Source organism: Lutra lutra, chromosome 15, assembly GCF_902655055.1.
Source record: "Lutra lutra chromosome 15, mLutLut1.2, whole genome shotgun sequence".
NCBI classification, from domain to species: domain Eukaryota; kingdom Metazoa; phylum Chordata; class Mammalia; order Carnivora; family Mustelidae; genus Lutra; species Lutra lutra.
In genome coordinates this window covers 28,585,206-28,603,610 of record NC_062292.1, presented here as the reverse complement: position 1 = coordinate 28,603,610, position 18,405 = coordinate 28,585,206, and the positions used below count along the sequence as shown (strand labels likewise).

Below are 18,405 nucleotides of genomic sequence, written 5' to 3'. Positions count from 1 at the left end.
CAGTGTAGTAAAATCTCAGGAGTCAGTCTACCTAGGTTTCAAGTTGAGGCTGCTTTTACCAACCATGTAAACTTAAGCAAGCTCTTTAACCTACTTATTTATTTAAAAGATTTTATTTATTTGAGAGAGTGGGAGAGAGAGTAAGAGAGTGCACAAGAGGGGAGAAGGTCAGAAGGAGAAGCAGAATCCCCATGGAGCTGGGAGCCTGATGCAGGACTCGAGCCCCGGACTCCGGGATCATGACCTGAGCTGAAGGCAGTGGCTTAACCAACTGAGCCACCCAGGCACCCTCTTTAACCTCTTTAAACCTCAGTTTCTTCACCTGTAAAGTGGAGGTGATATATAACAATAAGTACACTTGCCTCAAAGGATTATTGTGAAGACTCAATTAAGTGAGGCAACATACATAGGATTTAGACTGATGTTTTGAATGTGGTCAGCACTCAATACATGTTAGCAATAATTATTGTGACCAGGCCTTAGTTTGGCTCATCCTCTAAAATGTTTTTCTCAACAAGTCTCTTATGAAAAACCCACCCATATTTTGAGGGACCCTCAGGATGACTCCTTCCATTAAAGCCTTTCCTCTAGTGAGATGGATCCAATAGTTCACCTCAGATCCCTGGCACTCCCAAGCCATTTGACTTTGGGCAAGGTACTTTGCCTTTGTTGGCCAGTTTCTTCATCCATAAAATTCCCATCTCCTAGTGTTGTTATGAAGACGAAATGAGACACCAGAAGTGTAGCTGAGCCAAACAATGTGCATATTCTTCATATTCTCTCTTTTCTTTTTCTTTTCTTTTTTTTTTTTTTGACAGACAGAGATCACAAGTAGGCAGAGAGGCAAACAGAGAGAGAGGAAGGGAAGCAGGCTCCCTGCTGAGCAGAGAGCCCGATGTGGGGCTTGATCCCAGGACCCTGGGATCATGACCTGAGCTGAAGGCAGAGGCTTTAACCCACTGAGCCACCCAGGTGCCCCTTCTCTCTTCATTTTCTGTGACCAGTCTTAATTGGCACTTGAGCTTCCATCGTACAAAGAAGCGTAAATTGCATATACATCCTTGTGTGTGAGAGTGACTATATGAGTGGCGTGCAGGGCCTTCAGAGTCAGCAAAAGCAATGTCCCCTGAGAACCTCTTATAAAGGAAGTTCCGGGACACCTGGGTGGCTCAGTTGGTTAAGCAGCTGCCTTCGGCTCAGGTCATGATCCCAGCGTCCTGGGATCGGGTCCCGCATCGGGCTCCTTGCTCTGCGGAGAGCCTGCTTCTCCCTCTGCCTCTGCCTGCCATTCTGTCTGCCTGTGCTTTCTCTCTCTCCCTCTCTCTCTCTGATAAATAAATAAAATCTAAAAAAAAAAAAAAATTTAAAGGAAGTTCCCTTGGCCAGGTCTATCCTCAGTGGAAATGACACTGTAATGAATTCTTATCAAAGACACAACTACCATGATTGGGCAATGGCATTTAAAAGAAAACATGTTCATGGGATGAGATTTAAATCCCAATTTCGTGGAATACTATGCAGCCATCAAAGGAATGAAATCTTGCCATTTGCAATGATGTGGATGGAACTAGAGGGTATTATGCTTAGTGAATTAAGTCAATAGGATAAAGACAACTATCATATTGTCTCCCTGATATGAGGAAGTGGAGATGCAACATGGGGGGCTGGGGGGGAGGTAGGAAAAGAATAAATGAAACAAGATGAGATCAGGAGGGAGACAAACCATAAGAGACTCTTAATCTCACAAAACAAACTGAGGGTTGCCAGGGGGAGGGCGGTATGGAGAGGGTGGTGGGGTTATGGACATTGGGAAGGGTATGTGCTATGGTGAGTGCTGTGAAGTGTGTAAACCTGGCGATTCACAGACCTGTACCCCTGGGGTAATATACTAATAATATACTATATATAGTATATAATATACTAATATACTAATATAATATATATAGTATATAATATACTAATAATATACTATATGTTCATAAAAAAATAAAAAAAATAATAAAAAAAAATAAATCCCAATTTTGGGGGCACCTGGGTGGCTCAGTTGGTTAAGTGTTTGCCTTTGGCTCAGGACATGATCCCAGAGTCCTGGGATCAAGCCCTGAATTGGGCTCCCTGCTCACTGGGGAGCCTGCTCCTCTCTCTCTCTCAAATAAATAAATAAAATCTTTTAAAAAATAATAAATAAACCCCAATTCTGCCCTTCAAATTGGGTAACTCTAGGCAAGTTTAAAACCTTTCTGGGCTTCATCTGTGAAATGATGCAATAACACCTACTTCATAAGATTGTATTAGTATTAATAGTATAATGTACATGGTAGGTGCTTAATAAATGGCTTTATCATAGAAATAAGGATGAAAGTCACAAAAATGTTAAGAGCCATTAATCCACTCCAGTGTTGCACAAACATTAACAAACATGTTGAAACAGTTTCCTGGATCTCATCTCTAGAGATGCAATTCAATACAATGGGATGGGCCCATGAGTGAGCATTTCTATCAAGCTCATGGGTCATGATGCTGCTGCTGCTATTCATGCCCCTTCTCCTTTTCTAGATGTAACTATGAAGCGTGAAGAGACTTCTCCCAGTCGCACAGCAAGCTATCGTCAGGACCTTGACAACAACACAGGTTTTCTGACGTCACATCCAGAACTCTTCTTGCTATCACTCACTACCTCCCAGTGCTAATTCTGGGCTCAAGGAAGCAAACTTTAAAATATAATTCTTACCTTACAAAATTTACTGTTGCAAATAAGATGAACAAGAAAACCACAGTGTGAAATTTTAAATACTTGGTTTCTCCACATCCGATTACAATACCAAAGAAAGTATATAATAATTGTTGGAATACAGCTGAAAACATTATTAGGAACCTTGGATGAATGGAAAATAAATCACATTTTAAGCAATGGGTTTTTTAATAGTTGCCTTTTTGCATAAAAGTATGTATCACATATCTATCATTCTTGTCTTAGCAGAGGTCCTTGCCTCCAGCACTGTTGCAATCAACATTTAAAAGTATTTTGTTGGAACTAAAATCCACCCGGCTCCATATTCTCTAATACTCTTCATCACACCATGCCCATGGGCTGCCTCTCATAGGAGAACAGTAAGAGCAAGGCAGAAAAATAAAGCTCTCCACGTCTTCCCTGATCGGTGATGTGACAGTTTTGCTGAGATTAGCTGGCATCATATCAAGCTGTTGGGTCTGCCACAGGTAAGCCCAGAACCACCTACTTAACCTTGACTTCTCAACAGCTGACTGGATCACTTCACTGTCCTCTGCAGGATTTCTTCCTTCATGATTTGCTTGAAAGTCCCTCACCTTGAAAATCTCTCCTGTCTGCTTTCCCATCTACTGAATTCCTAAAAATCTCATAAGGCTAACTCTAATCCCATGTTCTTCATAAAACCGTCCTAAGCACTCTCATTGGAAGTGACCCTCCTTTAAACCCCTACAGTGCCAATTGTCTATACCACCATGGTTTGTTAAGCAGACAAGTGAATTAGAATCACCTGTATTGCTTTCCATATAGCTATACACCTGGCCTGTCCCCAGAGTCTTACTGAGTAGACAGAACACAGTGGTTCGGGCTTAGAGCTGCTGTGGTACCATGTGGTAATATGCTTGCACCCAGTCCAGGTTTGACTTCTATAAGCAGATTGCCTCCTCTTGGGCCCCTCCACTGGAACTTTCCCTTTCAGCTAACTAGGTGAGTGTGCCTGTTCCACAAACCAGCCTCCTCACAGGTGGGTCCCAAGATCTACATTTGGAAAGCAGCATGAGGAAGCCTCATTTTGGCTTCAGAGGAAAACCATATTCTGTGACAGAGCATTACACTCATCGAGTAGATGGTCTGATTCTCTGATTCCCATCTCCTGCTTCATTAGATTCAGAACTCAGAGAAAGGAAGGGTTTGAGGTCCCCCCAGCCCCCAAAGCTTAGTTTTCTGAAATTCAGAAATGATGGAATAACTGAGAATACTTTTTCAAATGTCTCCACAGGACCTAAAAAGAAAATCCGTACATATAGCAGGATCCCAATAATTCTATAATGATTCATACTTACTGGTTTCTTATATAAACACGCCCAATCACTTAATAATGAGTGCCTTCTGAGAAGGGGTCTTACTTACGTAGCCCCAAACTGAGATACAACATCCAGATCACAGTAGACATTAAGAAAGGATAGGTTGAATAGGTTCAAGGATAAACAATTAAATGAATACAATGAGTAATATATAGTGATGCTGACATACAGCATGACTGAGCTCAGGAAACTGTCCAAATTCAGACAGAAAGTTCTATGAACTGTTTATCCCCAAGCTTCTGGAGTCTAAAAACCAGGTAAGTGTCATATTCACATAGACACAACATTAGAAGAGTTACAGGTGCCAATTTTTTAATTTTGCCAAGAGAAGTTATTTTTAAAAAGATACCATCTTCTATCACTGGGATTTCATAAAAGAAAGAACATTTTAAACACCCAAAAAGGAGACAGACCATAATTTCAGAACCATGGATAGTCATCTACATTTAAAAAAATGAATCTTCCTGGGAAAATTCAGGATTATGGCTTCTTGTTTTAGCATTTGCTTTCATTTGATCTATACTGGGCTAGGACTTATGAAGTAATTCTGAAACAATCCTATAATTTAGTACAGCTCTCTGCAGAGCCTAATTTATCTGAGAAGATAGGCAAATGGTTTTCCCTCCACGCAGAGATAGTCACATGACACCCTGCATTACCAAGTGTAGAGGGCAGCTAAGAATTTGGCTGGTGTAAAATCTTTAAAAAAAAGGGGGGGGGGGCGCCTGGGTGGCTCAGTGGGTTAAGCCTCTGCCTTCGGCTCAGGTCATGATCCCAGGGTCCTGGGATTGAGCCCCACATCGGGCTCTCTGCTCAGCGGGGAGCCTGCTTCCCCCTTTCTCTCTGCCTGCCTCTCTGCCTACTTGTGATCTCTGTCTGTCAAATAAATAAATAAAATCTTTAAAAAAAAAAAAAAGAATTTGGCTGGTGTGGCATCTTTCTGCTACTTTTCTTCTCCAGCTCTTCCCATATTAGGATGCTGCCATTCATAGATGTCATGAAGGAAAGAAAGGAATGAGGTATTTTTAAAATTTCTCATGATCCAAAGTAAATTTTTATCAAGAGTTATGTATAAAAAGACCACAGCCTCTGAGCCACACCTACATAATTTGTAACAAAAGAATATCAATCAATGTCAATAATTGTTGGTACCTTAAGTGCTTTCAAATATAACCGGTAATAAAATTCAGAATTAAGAGGCAGAAAAAAGTTACAAAAGGGGTGTCTTATGGATCCAGGAAGGCAGAACCACTTAAGCACAAAATTTCTATGATATCTATACCAAGTACACAATAGGAGACTTACTTAGTAATTATTAACTCAATCCTCGGTTTAAAGCTTAAGGAGTCTAAATTCAGTCCTACAGTGACTAACGCAACCATTCCTGACATTCCCAAAAATTCCACTGGGGAGGAAAAAAATGAGTAAAATTAGTTGCATTCAAATCTGCACACTGAGGTACTTTATCTTGAGTGAAGAATTGGTGAGAGACTTAAGGGTCACAGTGCTTGGAAAGTTGTTCCAAGGATCAGCCTAATCCTGTAGATCAGGGGTTGGCAAACTTCTTCTGTAAAGGATCATAGAGTAAATATTCGGTCTTTGTGGGCCAAACAGCCCCTGTCACCACAATGGAACTCAACCGTCGTAGCAGAACAACAGCCACAGATAGCCTGCCAACAAATGTGTGTGTATTAAATAATAGACACTGAGAGCTGAAGCGCTTTGGAGCAGGGCAGAGATGGCTGCTCTGGGAATGTGACCTCCCTTTTCTCTTAGCATCCCTGCATCTGTAAAATTGGTGTAAAAGAATAATGCTCCACAGTTGTTGTGCAGATTCAACTAAATAACATGAAAAGTGCTTGGCACACTTTTAAATCAATGAATGTGCGATAGTCACTATGCTTTTATACATTCACTTTATACAGTCACTATTTACTAAGCCATTGCTTAGTAAATTAATACTGTTTATTTAAATTTTTTTTTTTTTCAATATTTTCCATATTTATTTTATTATGCCTTTGGTTTATCTAATCACTTAAGTCCACTTTTGATTTAGTTTTACCTACGTATCTAACTGAATTTAATATAAATAACCAAGAACAGTAAAACCAGGAGTGCTGGAAACTATAAGGATAGGGAAACTGTCTTTTGAAATCTTATTTCCACTTCCCTATAATTAGTATTACTGGATTTTAAAGCTTATCAAAAGTCTTTCTCAGTAACAGACAGTACTTAGAGACAACATCTGCTATGAGGAAACCAGTAAATAACTTCCATTTTAGAAATGATGTCATCCTATTTAGTATAATCCCAATGTTATAGGGTTGCATGGTATATTCATATACATATATGTATATATGTTTATATGTGTTTTTTTAAAGGCTGAGGACATACACCAAAACACGTCCGTGGTCTAATTTATAACACTGGTATGTAGGTGATTTTTTTTCTTCTTTAATTTTTCAGAATATTTCCAAAATTCTATAATCAGTATGTATTACTTTTATAATTAGATAAAATTTTTACAAAATTATAAGTGCCATTCTATTCAATTATTTTAAATGTTCTGAAGGGGAAATAGTCATGGACCATGTAATAAAGGAAGTAACTTTCATCTTCATAAAGCTGAGTAGTTAAAAATAATAGTTTTTCTGACTCAACGGAGAAAACCATCACAGAAAGTCAATGCTGTAGACAAGTGGCTCTCTCAGTCTTTGTCTCTCTCTTCCTCTCTCTGGTATAGAAAAAGTGAAGGTTGGGGCGCCTGGGTGGCTCAGTGGGTTAAGCCGCTGCCTTCGGCTCAGGTCATGATCTCAGGGTCCTGGGATCGAGCCCCGAATTGGGCTCTCTGCTCAGCAGGGAGCCTGCTTCCTCCTCTCTCTCTGCCTGCCTCTCTGCCTGCTTGTGATCTCTCTGTCAAATAAATAAATAAAATCTTTAAAAAAAAAAAAAAAAGAAAAGAAAAAGTGAAGGTTCTCCTCATAAAATCAAAGGGATTTTTTTCCCTAAAATCAACAGGATTGACGACTGGATGTTTTCTAACTATAAAATATATTCGGATAATGATGGAAGTTTGACATTTATCACCCAGACCAACGATGACAGTGAAGAGACAGTGGAGCCATCAGCACTGACATGAGGAGGAAGGGGAGGTACTGTTTGTAGGAGTTTTAAAGCAATAAAACTAATGAAAAGTTTTCTACTCTTCATTATCTCCATTCCCCAGAAATTCTGAATCACGTCGATAAAATATTCCTCTTGCTTCTAGAAGGAAGCGGTATACCTCTGGCCTACACTATTATAAAACCCACTGTGTCTCATGAATTATACATTGACTCATCAAGTGCCTTTTGTCCCCTCAATCAAATGTTCTTCCATGGGCTGATACGTTAATATTTCCAACTGTACTACCTGTCAACCAAACAATGTTCCTGAAGCCTTGTGTCCTTTGTGAGGCCGTGTCTGTGCTATTTTTGTTTTGTTTCATGAAAAAGAGTGAATGTGCTAGTACGAGTGATTTCTTGAGGTCCAGATTTCATGACTTGAACACAATTAAGACAAAAAAAGAAATTACTGCAGTGCTCAAAGAGGTGATACTCTAACTTTAATCAGATGTTCTCTGGACTTAAGCCAGTTGGCTGAGTATTCCCTAGTGAGGGAAGAAAACAGAATTAGGCAACATAACAGAAATGTAACATTAGAGAATTGTGAATTTCAATTTTATCTATGTTTGACAATGGAATTTCTGGCAATGGTACTTCTCCTGATAACATGTCTATTACTGACTTCTGCTGCCAGGAACTTATTAAATATAAGAGTAAAGGACTGCCCAAAGTGTTTCTTTAATTCCTGAAGCAGAGGAAAATGCAATGGAGGAGAGAGGACTATCCGTTTCTGGGGCTGCTGGAACAAAGTACCACAAACTATCTTAAACACCATAAATTATATTGTCTCAGAGTTCTGGAAGCGAGAGGTCCAACATCAAGGCTCAGCAGTGATTCCCTCTGAGACTAAAAGGAAGGATCTGTTCCAGGGTTTCCAACCACTGACTGGAAGCACCTCCTTCTTTTAGAAGGAAAGTGGAAAGGAACCAACATTTGTTGGCTGCCCTAACTTGAGTCCAGTGGCGAGCTGGTAAATGTTAAAATCAACTCTCTGGAGGTAAAAAAATAAATGAATTAAAAAATTAAAAAAAAAATCAATCAATCCCTGCTGGGTAATGTCTGCCAATTTCCATGGTGTAAATGCTTCCAATAGGGCCAATTTCAAATGATGCTGCCTGTACAGAGTTGTGAGGACATACATGCCATCTGCTCCTGCAAGGAGGTAAGTTCTATCTCCAGCACATCAGCATGAGCAAGTCACCTAACACACATTATCTCGTTAGTGCCAGCAATAACCCTATAAATTACGTGTCTCTATACCACTTTTATAGATGAGGAAACTAGCTAAAGCTTAGAGAGGGTGAGTAAAATCCCAAGGTCAACAAGCGAATAAACTGTGAAGTTGGGGTTTGAATTCAAGTCTGCCTAACTCCAAAGCTCTTCAAGGACTCGTATCAATTTATTCGACCAACATGTGTTAAATTACTTTCAGGCATATGGGGGGCACTGGGCCTGTCTGGGAGGGGGACACACAGAGAAGAGAATAAATAAAAAGTTGAATAAAAGACAGCCTCCACGCCTCAAGGAACTCATGATCTAGTGGAAGAAATGGAAATATTAATTTTTAAATTTTTCTCTTCAGATATTTAAGACATCCATAAAGGTTCACGGGGAGAAAGAAGGGAGGAAGGAAGAATGGGAGGGAGGGAGGAAGGGAGGGAAGAAGAAAAAAGAAAGAAGAAGGAAATGACCCTTCAGTGAAGGCTTTCTGTAATTTTACTGATTTGAGGCAGTAAGCAGCTCCTGGGTGGCCATTTACCTACAGAGGAAGTAGCAATTTTAGGTAATGGGAGGTGACAGGAGGAGTAATTAAGCTCTTGATATCTGAGGTCTTTCCCAGATGGAACTTGCCTACCGTGTGGCGTGAGAGCAGAAGCAAGATCTGACTGTCTCGGTGTAGTTACTACAGCTCTTGGGGACCTCCTTCAGGCCAGTAAAAACTTTAACTGCCCATCTCACTAGACTAAACCAACAAATGATCATTGCCGGGCTAGCAGTGCTAGGCTCTCTGCTTCCTGCGATTATTCCACTCCCTGCTTCTCTTCCAGACACAGGTATGCCTGATTTCTCCCTCTCTTTCCCTGCCTCCTAGTCGCTGGTAAAGGCTGCCGTTCCTACAGTCTCCTCAGTCTGGTACCCACTGAATGAAAGACGGTTGGGCTGGAAAGACGTCAGGAGCATCTCTCCTAGCAAACTCATTTTAGAAATGGGCTGCTAAGGGTCAGAACAGGAATCAGCTCAATGCTGATTCCTCTTGCAGGGGACTGCTGATGATTAAATGAAAGGTCAAGGGGTGCCTGGGTGGCTCAGTGGGTTAAGCCTCTGCCTTCGGCTCAGGTCATGATCTCATGGTCCTGGGATCAAGTCCCGCATTGGGCTCTCTGCTCGGCGGGGAGTCTGCTTTCCCCTCTCTCTCTACCTGCCTCTCTGCCTCCTTGTGATCTCTGTCTGTCAAATAAATAAATAAATATCTTTGAAAAAAAAAAAATAAAGTCAAAAGGTGGAGCTCAAAAAGAATAACGGAGTATTTACATGGAGAAGAAATACAGAGGGAAGGGATGTGGACTTGGAATTAAGGGGACCTTAGGAGAGACCGGGAAAGAGCTAGAAGTGGCAGAAGGATAATATGACAAGATGCACAGAGGGGCTATCACAAGGAGGAAGGAAAAGAGAAGAGGCAACTGGATTCAAGATCAATGAAAACCAAAGATACGGGGCACCTGGGTGGCTCAGTAGGTTAAAGCCTCTGCCTTCGGCTCAGGTCATGATCCCAGGGTCCTGGGATCGAGCCCTGCATTGGGCTCTCTGCTTAGCAAGGAGCCTGCCTCCCCACCCCTCTCTCTGCCTGCCTGTCTGCCTACTTGTGATCTCTGTCTGTCAAATAAATAAATAAAATCTTTAAAAAAAAAAAACAAAGATACATTAGATTCCCTTTAAGGACAGCAGTTTTTGTATCTGCTTCTGCCTTACCAATGTAGAAAGTCATGTACACCATTGAAATGCAAAGAATGACACTGGTAAGTATGTTGCTAAAGAGGTCAGTCAGTATAAACTCAATGATCCTTGCACACGAATATCCACATATTATGCTTCCCAAGATGTCCAAGCAGAGGCTCAAGATTATATGTAACTCTGGAAAAAGAAAATAAGAAAAAAAAGAAGTTGAACTATAGTTTTCATTTCTTTCACTGATGGCATTTGGGTCTATGCACTTTGGTTTGCTTTTGAGATTTTGAATGGGACCTTGTTCTTCAGCAAGTGGGAGCTTCCCATGAAAGCCTGGCAAAACAGACACTCTGGGGGTGTATTTCCCTTACAGTCGGCTGCTGGAGGTTCGCTTCTCCGGGGACAGCAGACTCGAATGTCGTCAGAAGCCAGGCAGGGAGCATAAATGTGAAAAGCCTGTGACAAACTGGGGAGTGAATGTCTGACCAAAGGGCATCCGAATTCATATTTTTTACAAACTGTGTTAGGGCCAAGCAAGTCATGTCCAGAGTCCCCATCCACCTGCTGTCTATTTGTGACCTCTGCCCCCAGCCCAGGGGCATTTGGGAAATGGAGAAGAGGAATTTTCCATAGTCACAATAAGTGAGGGCAACAGTGGCAGGAGTGCGCAGGTTTCAGGCAATGCCAAGGGTAGTCCTAAATAACAGACTGTCCCACCCCAAACGCCTGTAGCTCCCCATTGAGAAGCCCTGCAAAGCCCTTTTATCACCAATATTCTTCCTCCTTTTAGCACCTCTCTCCTAAAACTATCACACCGATCAGGAGTTCACCTTTTCCCTTTTCATGCTGTGATTTCCCTGCCTGCTTTCTTTTCTAGTAGAACCACATCTGGAAACCTAGCAAAGCAGCGTGCTCCATATCCCAGTGAACTTCAACTACAAGAATCTAGTATGGCGTCTAGGACCTGACTCTGCAGTGCTGCCAGAAACATTCTGCCTTCGCCCCCAGGCTCAAAGTCAGGATCAGGTCAATTCTTAATATCCGCTCGCTGAGATCCGGATTGATCCAGGCAAGAAGTTACTCTGAGCCAGATGATGTGTGTGCCTGTGTGTGTCTGGGTATGAAGGAAAGAGATGAAATGGATTTCTTTAACATACTTTCCCCCTCTTACTGTCCAAGAAAACACATAGATGGTAATTATTTTCTTGTTATCTGATATGCTATTTTAATTGGTCCAAAAGTAAAGCATAGAGAAAGCAGTAAAGTTAAGACATCTTGAATGTATTTTATTTTATTTTTATTTTTTTAAGATTTTTTTTTAAAGATTTTATTTATTTATTTGTCAGAGAGAGAGAGAGAGAGAGCGAGCACAGGCAGACAGAGTGGCAGGCAGAGGCAGAGGCAGAGGGAGAAGCAGGCTCCCCATAGAACAAGAAGCCCGATGTGGGACTCGATCCCAGGATGCTGGGATCATGACCCGAGCCGAAGGCAGAGGCTTAACTAACTGAGCCACCCAGGCGTCCCAGATTTTTTTTTTATTTATTTAAGTAATCTGTATACCCAACATGGGTCTCGAACTCATGACCCTGAGATAGAGAGTCGCATGCCCTCTGGTCAAACCAGACAGGGGCCCTTTAATATATTTTAATTTCAGGGTGAACTGAAATGTATCATACAAGAATGATTTTAGAAAATAAGACAAGAAAGATGCTCCTACCCGTAAATACAGCCACGTGGAGACTGTTGCTCCGAAATACTCCAAAGCAAATGGATGTGAAGCCACAAATGATCATTGATTCTCCTCTTATGATATCAGTATACATTTTGGAAATACCTGGAAAGGTATTTAATTTAATTTGGTACATGAAAATGATGCTCTTGCACAAGAAACACAAAAATAGAAGAGAAGGAATATGTCAGACAAAAAACCAAAAAAGCCATGACTGGGATGGTTTTGTGAGACAATCACAATCACCTTTTTTAAAAAAAAAGATTTTATTTATTTATTTGACAGAGAGAGAGATCACAAGTAGTCAGAGAGGCAGGCAGGTTGAGGCGGGGAGCAGACTCCCCATAGAGCAGAGAGCCCAATGTGGGGCTTGATTCCAGGACCCTGGGATCATGATCTGAGCTGAAATCAGAGGCTTCACCCACTGAGCCACCCAGGTGCCCCGCACTCACCATTTTTAACCTCTCCAATGATAAACAAACAGGACAAGAGCATTCTTTGAAGTGTCCACGGCCTCAAACCAGGCTTGAGTTTTGGAATGAGACAGAGCACTTCTCAGGACACAATATTTAGCTTGAATAAACATGAATAGACTCCACAAAAATCACATTTTAGAAATAAGTACAGGGGTGCCTGGGTGGCTCCTTTGGTTGAGTGTCCAATCTTGATACACTCACACATACACTTTCTCTCTCTCTCTCTCTCTCAAATAATAAAAGGAAAAAAGAAAGAAGTGCAAAGGATGACCCAGCAATTCTACTTGTAGACATATGCCCAAGAGAACTGAAACCCATGTCCACACAAAAATTTGTACATGAATGTTCATAGCAGCATTATTCATAATAATTGATTGAATTATTCATCCACAGAAAAGAATGAAGTACTAACAGATACATGTTACAACATGGATGAACTTTGAAAGCATTATACGGAGTGAAAGAAGCCAAACATGGAAACCATGTTGTATGGTTTGATTTGCATGAAATGTCCAGAATAGGCAAATCCATAGACAGAAAACAGACTCAGGGTTGCTAAGGGTTTGGGCAAATGGAAGAATGAGAAGTGACTGCTAATGGGTAGGAGATTTCTTTTGGGGTGATAAAAATGTTCTAAAATTAGATAGTGATGATGGTTTTATAACTCTGCAAATATAGACCACTGAAATCTACGGTGGTCTGTAGATTTAATTTTAATTTTAAATATTTAGATTTTAATTTTAAATACTTTTAAAATTTTTTCTTTTTAAGTAGGCTCCACACCCGATAATGGGGCTTGAACTCATGACTCTGAGGATCAAAAATCGCGGGCCCTACTGACTGAGCTAGCCACATGCCCTTGTAGTTTAAAAGGATGAGGGGCGCCTGGGTGGCTCAGTGGGTTGGGCCGCTGCCTTCGGCTCAGGTCATGATCCCAGTCCTGGGTTCGAGCCCCACATCGGGCTTTCTGCTCAGCAGGGAGCCTGCTTCCTCCTCTCTCTCTGCCTGCCTCTCTGCTTACTTGTGATTTCTCTCTGTCAAATAAATAAATAAAATCTTTAAAAAAAAATTAAAAAAATAAAAGGATGAATTTTATGGTACGCAGATTATATTTCAATAAAGCTGTTAATAAAAATTAAATACAAAATCTTACTGGTCCTTAGCATTCACAAACAGCTTAGTGTAATGGTAAATATAATAAAATTAATTGCTCTGTGATATACAGATAGAGGATGAGAGTGACTGGCACTTGTTCAACTGGTATCCCTCTTCTGATGTTGGTAAAAATACTGGTTTTATCCAGGGTGACAATGTGTCCTGTTAAATGACCACTTTTCCTCATAGCCTAGGCTTCTAAGAGTGCCCACTGAGATAAAAATAAGGGGAAGTCATCAACTGGTACTTCAGGAAAATTTCTTGGAGGGAGAGGTGACTTGGTTGAAAGGAGCATCTTTTTGTCCCTTGTTCTTCTTCCTCTTCTTACCTGAAATGTGGAATGCAATGGCCGGAATTTTAATCACCAACTTGTGATCCTGAGAGTGGAAACCATATGCAAAGAATGGGGGAGCAGATAAATCTACCCCACATTTTGCTTTAAATGTCATCTTTTAAAGCGATTTAAAATAAGAAAAAAGTCATATTTCCCCATATGTTTGCCAGTTACAGTGCTTCCTATTGCTTTGTGTAGATCCAAATTTCCATTTGATGCCAGTTTCTCTCTGCCTAACTTCCTTTAACATTTTTTTTTTAATAGCGCAGGGCTGCTGGTGATAAATTCTTTCAACTTCAATATGTTTAAGAAAGGTTTATTTCACCTTTACTTTTGAAAGATATTCTCATTGAGAATTCCAAGCTTTTCTTTTGGTACTTTAACAATGTCGCTCCACCATCTTTTGGTTTGCATTGTTTCTGAAAAGAAGTCATTATTATTTTTGTTCCTCTGCATATAGTGTGTCTCTTTTCCCCCCTCTGGCTGCCTTTAAGATATTCTCTTTATCATTGCTTTCTAGGAACTTGATTTTTACATGTCATGATGTAGTTTTTTGTTTCTTGGGCTCGTGGTATGTTGAGCTTCTTGAAATCTGTGGCTATAAAATCTTCATCAAGTTTAGAAAATTTTCATTCATTATTTCTTCAAATATTTTTCCTGTCTCCTCTCTTTGGGAGACTTGGATATTAAGCCACATGAAGTTGTCCCACAGTGGCTCACGGATGTTCTATTCGCTTCTCTTAGTCTTTCTCTCCGTGTGCTTCATTTTGGGTAGTTTCTACTGCTGATAGGAGTAAGTTCTACCCCAGCCTTAATCTTTCCTCTAATTTTTTGAACATATAGAATACAGTTAGAATAACTGCTTTAAGGTTTTTGTCTACTAATTCTACCATCTGCCTCACTACTCCCTCTACTTACTCTTTTTGTACGCTTTATGGGTTATATTTTCCTGCTTCTTTGATACCACCAAGAAGATATGACTGGCAGTTGACCTGTGACTTGGTCCTGCATGACTGAAGGCCCTTCAGCCCCTCCCCTGTCCCTGGAATGTGAGTTCCACTTGCCTTTCCTGCTCCCAGAGGTTGCTCCAAGGACAGAGCCTTGAGATAGTGATGTGGTGTTCAGAACAACTGCACCGTGTACGTGACCCGACCCAGGGAATTTCTCTAGATAAACTTTCCAGATTTGGTGGACAGGTGCAGGGATGTTTCATCTTAGCCCAAGCTAAGCCTTGTAGGTAAGTTTCTTTTGCTTACAAAAACTGTCAACTACTAACCTGCAGTGACCTGCCTCTTGCTTTAGTCTCTCCCTGCCCTCCATGTATGCGAGTCAGTTTTAAATCACACCCAGGAAACTCCCAGGAGGGCTACTAACCAATCTTCAGCTTACTACCTGTTGCTAGCTTTCACTGTGACAGAAGGCACAAAAATACTGGTTAAAGAGGTGTAGAAACTATTAGCACATTTGGTTTAGTTGGTCAAGAAATCCTTTCATCCTTCATCAAATTCAGTGAGTCAACCAGGAATAGGTAAAATATGAGGTCTGAAGTATGAAGATTTTTTTTTAAGATTGTATTTATTTGAGAGAGAGAGAGCATGAGCAGGAAGAGGGTGAGGAAGAAGGCTCCCTGCTTAGCCCTGATCTGAGGCTGGATCCCAGAACCCTGGGATCGTGACCTGAGCAGAAGACAGACACTTAATTGGTTGAGCCACCCACATGCCCCAGTATGAAGCTTTGACCTTGACTTACAGTGTTTAATAGCAAAATACCACAAGAATTACTTCCCCATTCTTTATTGGTTTAATGTGGAACTAACTTATGTTCTCTAATTCATTGTGAAATTTGGATAAGGAAAGAATAAAACAAAAACCACGTACAATTTCACAACTCAGATACAACCTCAATGTTGAGGTCTTTTTCTAAGCTTATAAACTTTTTCCTCAATTGAGATCATACTAAAACTTAACATATTACTCCTTTATAAGGACGTATTCCAGATTTGTTTTAAAGCAAAAATTTCAACCCAGTACATTCTTTTCAAACAGGTAATAAATAGACAAGTTCCTTTTCTTTTCTTTTCTTTTTAAGATTTAATTTATTTATTTGACAGAGAGAGAGACAGTGAGAGAGGGAACACAAGCAGGGGAAGTGGGTGAGGGAGAAGCAGGCTTCCCGCTGAGCAAGGAACCCGATGCAGGACACTATCCCAAGACCCTGGGATCATGACCTAAGCCAAAGGCAGATCCCACGCCCAAAGACTGAGCAACCCAGGCGCCCCGACAAGTTCCTTTTCTCTTGCATGTGAACACCCACTACTTTTTGCAGTGGCTCAGGCCATTGAAACTGCAGAGTTTACACGGCACAAGGGCACCACATCAAAAGAAGCACTATTCAAGTGCTTATAGGAACTATAGTTTTGTGTATTATGATAATTTTAGGCATGTGGCAAAACTATCTTTCCTTAAAAAAATTAATGTATTATGACAGTTAGAAATGAACTATTTTTGAAGAAAGGACTATTTATCTAATTCACACATAGAGCCTAAATGATGAATGTGAATGCCATAAAGAAGAATGATATCCCCCCTAAAAATGAGCCAAAATTTGTTTTACAATGAAAAAATGTTATTGGATCCAGAATCCACATACCACCTTGAGCATTACTGACATAAAGAAATATCAACTAAGAGCTAAATAGCTTCACTAGTTTTCTTTTTAAAGAAATAGAAACTTTCTATTATACTTCATTTTTGAAAAAAATTGAATGTAGAAACTGCGATAAATAATGTTCATAGTCGGGGCGCCTGGGTGGCTCAGTGGGTTAAGCCGCTGCCTTCGGCTCAGGTCATGATCTCAGGGTCCTGGGATCGAGTCCCGCATCGGGCTCTCTGCTCAGCAGGGAGCCTGCTTCCCTCTCTCTCTCTCTCTCTCTGCCTGCCTCTCTGTCTACTTGTGGTCTCTCTCTGTCAAATAAATAAATAAAATCTTTAAAAAAAAATAATGTTCATAGTCACAGTCATGAGGTTTCACAAAAAGGAGCAGGAAAAAAATGAGATGAATAAAACAGCTGGCAGATACAAATGGCTAAATGAGAAAGGCAGATGAAGGAAAAATAGGGGGAAATTGTACTTAAAAAAAGAGAGAGCGAAAGAAAAAAGAGTGAGAGAAAAAAGAGAGAGGCAGGATGAGAGACTCTTTGAGAAGTATGACAATTTAGGATATCACTACCAAAAGTGTCTTAAAACTTATGTTTTCCCAACTGCACATATAAATGGGTATAAAATTGGGAATCCCACTTGTGGGCAAGGTTGGAGGTTTCCCATTCCAGTCATAAGGCAATATATTTCCACTCAATATAAATACCTTAAAATTGGTTAGGGAAATATTTTCAAGTCAAAAACAGAAACCATAGCATCTAATCATTTCATGTTTTTACTGCTGTGTTAATAAAACATGATAACAGAGTAAAATATTTTCAGAGTAAAATAATCTTTTACCAAATAAGAGGGAAGTACTGCAGGACTTGAATCCCTCTTGGGAATAAGATATTATTGAACATGTTTTTGCCCAACTATGTTCCTACACATTTCTTTTAAATAAACTACACCCCCTTCCACTACCTGCTTTAAAGTTAGCTAGTTCAAAAGGAAACTGTTCTTCCTTCTCTTTATTTTGTTCGTTTTTTCTTCTTCTTTCCTCTTCCTCTTCCTTTCCATCTCCTTCTTCTGGCGTATATATTTTTTAAATTTTTTGTGTGGTTTTAAATCTTTAAATTTTACTTGTTAAATTACAGTGCAATATTGGTTTCTGGAGTAGAATTCAGTGGTTCATCACTTACATGCCACTCAGTGCTCATCACAAATGCCCTCCTTTGTACCCTTTACCCATCTATCCCAACCTCCCATCTAACTCCCTCTATCACCCCTCAGTTTGTTCTGTATTGTTAAGCGTCTCTTATGTTTATTTCCCTCTCTCCCTTCCCCCTCATTCCCATGTATTCATTTGTTTCCTTTCTGAAATTCCACATGAGTCGGATCATACTGTATTTGTCTTTCTCTGACTGACTTATTTCACTTAGCATAATACACTCTCGTTCCATCACATTGTCACAAATGGCAAAATTTCATTCTTTTTGGTGGCTGAATGATATTCCGTTTTGTGTATATATACTACATTTTCTTTATCCATTCATCAGTCAGTGGACATCTGGGCTCCCTCAATAATTTGGCTATTGTTGATGATACTGCTATAAACATCACAGCGCATGTATACTTTTGAATTAGCATTTTTATAGCCTTTGGATAAATATTTAGCAGTGCAATTGCTGCATCTAGGGTAGTTCTCTTTCTAGCCTTTTGAGGAACCTCCATACTGTTCCGGAGTGCCAGTTTGCATTACCACTAACAGTGTAAGGGTGTTCCCCTTTCTCCACATCCTCTTCAACACCTGTTGTTTCTTGTGTTGTTAATTTTAGACATTCTGACAGGTGCGAGGTGGTATCTCACTGTG

General features: G+C 40.3%; 1 protein-coding gene across 4 annotated transcripts in view; it reads right to left on the bottom strand.

Annotated features, from left to right (window-relative positions):
* Positions 1 to 18,405, bottom strand: part of SLC9C2 (solute carrier family 9 member C2 (putative)) — a 111,533-nt gene that overhangs the window by 80,677 nt on the left and 12,451 nt on the right. For all 4 annotated transcript variants that reach the window (XM_047704986.1, XM_047704989.1, XM_047704988.1 and 1 more), the window contains exons 6-9: positions 11,920 to 12,036; positions 10,227 to 10,388; positions 5,398 to 5,497; positions 2,732 to 2,875 (exon numbers count right to left, since the gene is read on the bottom strand). In XM_047704986.1, the coding sequence (XP_047560942.1) occupies positions 2,732 to 2,875; positions 5,398 to 5,497; positions 10,227 to 10,388; positions 11,920 to 12,036 (523 nt within the window). The remainder of the gene's footprint in view (positions 1 to 2,731; positions 2,876 to 5,397; positions 5,498 to 10,226; positions 10,389 to 11,919; positions 12,037 to 18,405) is intronic.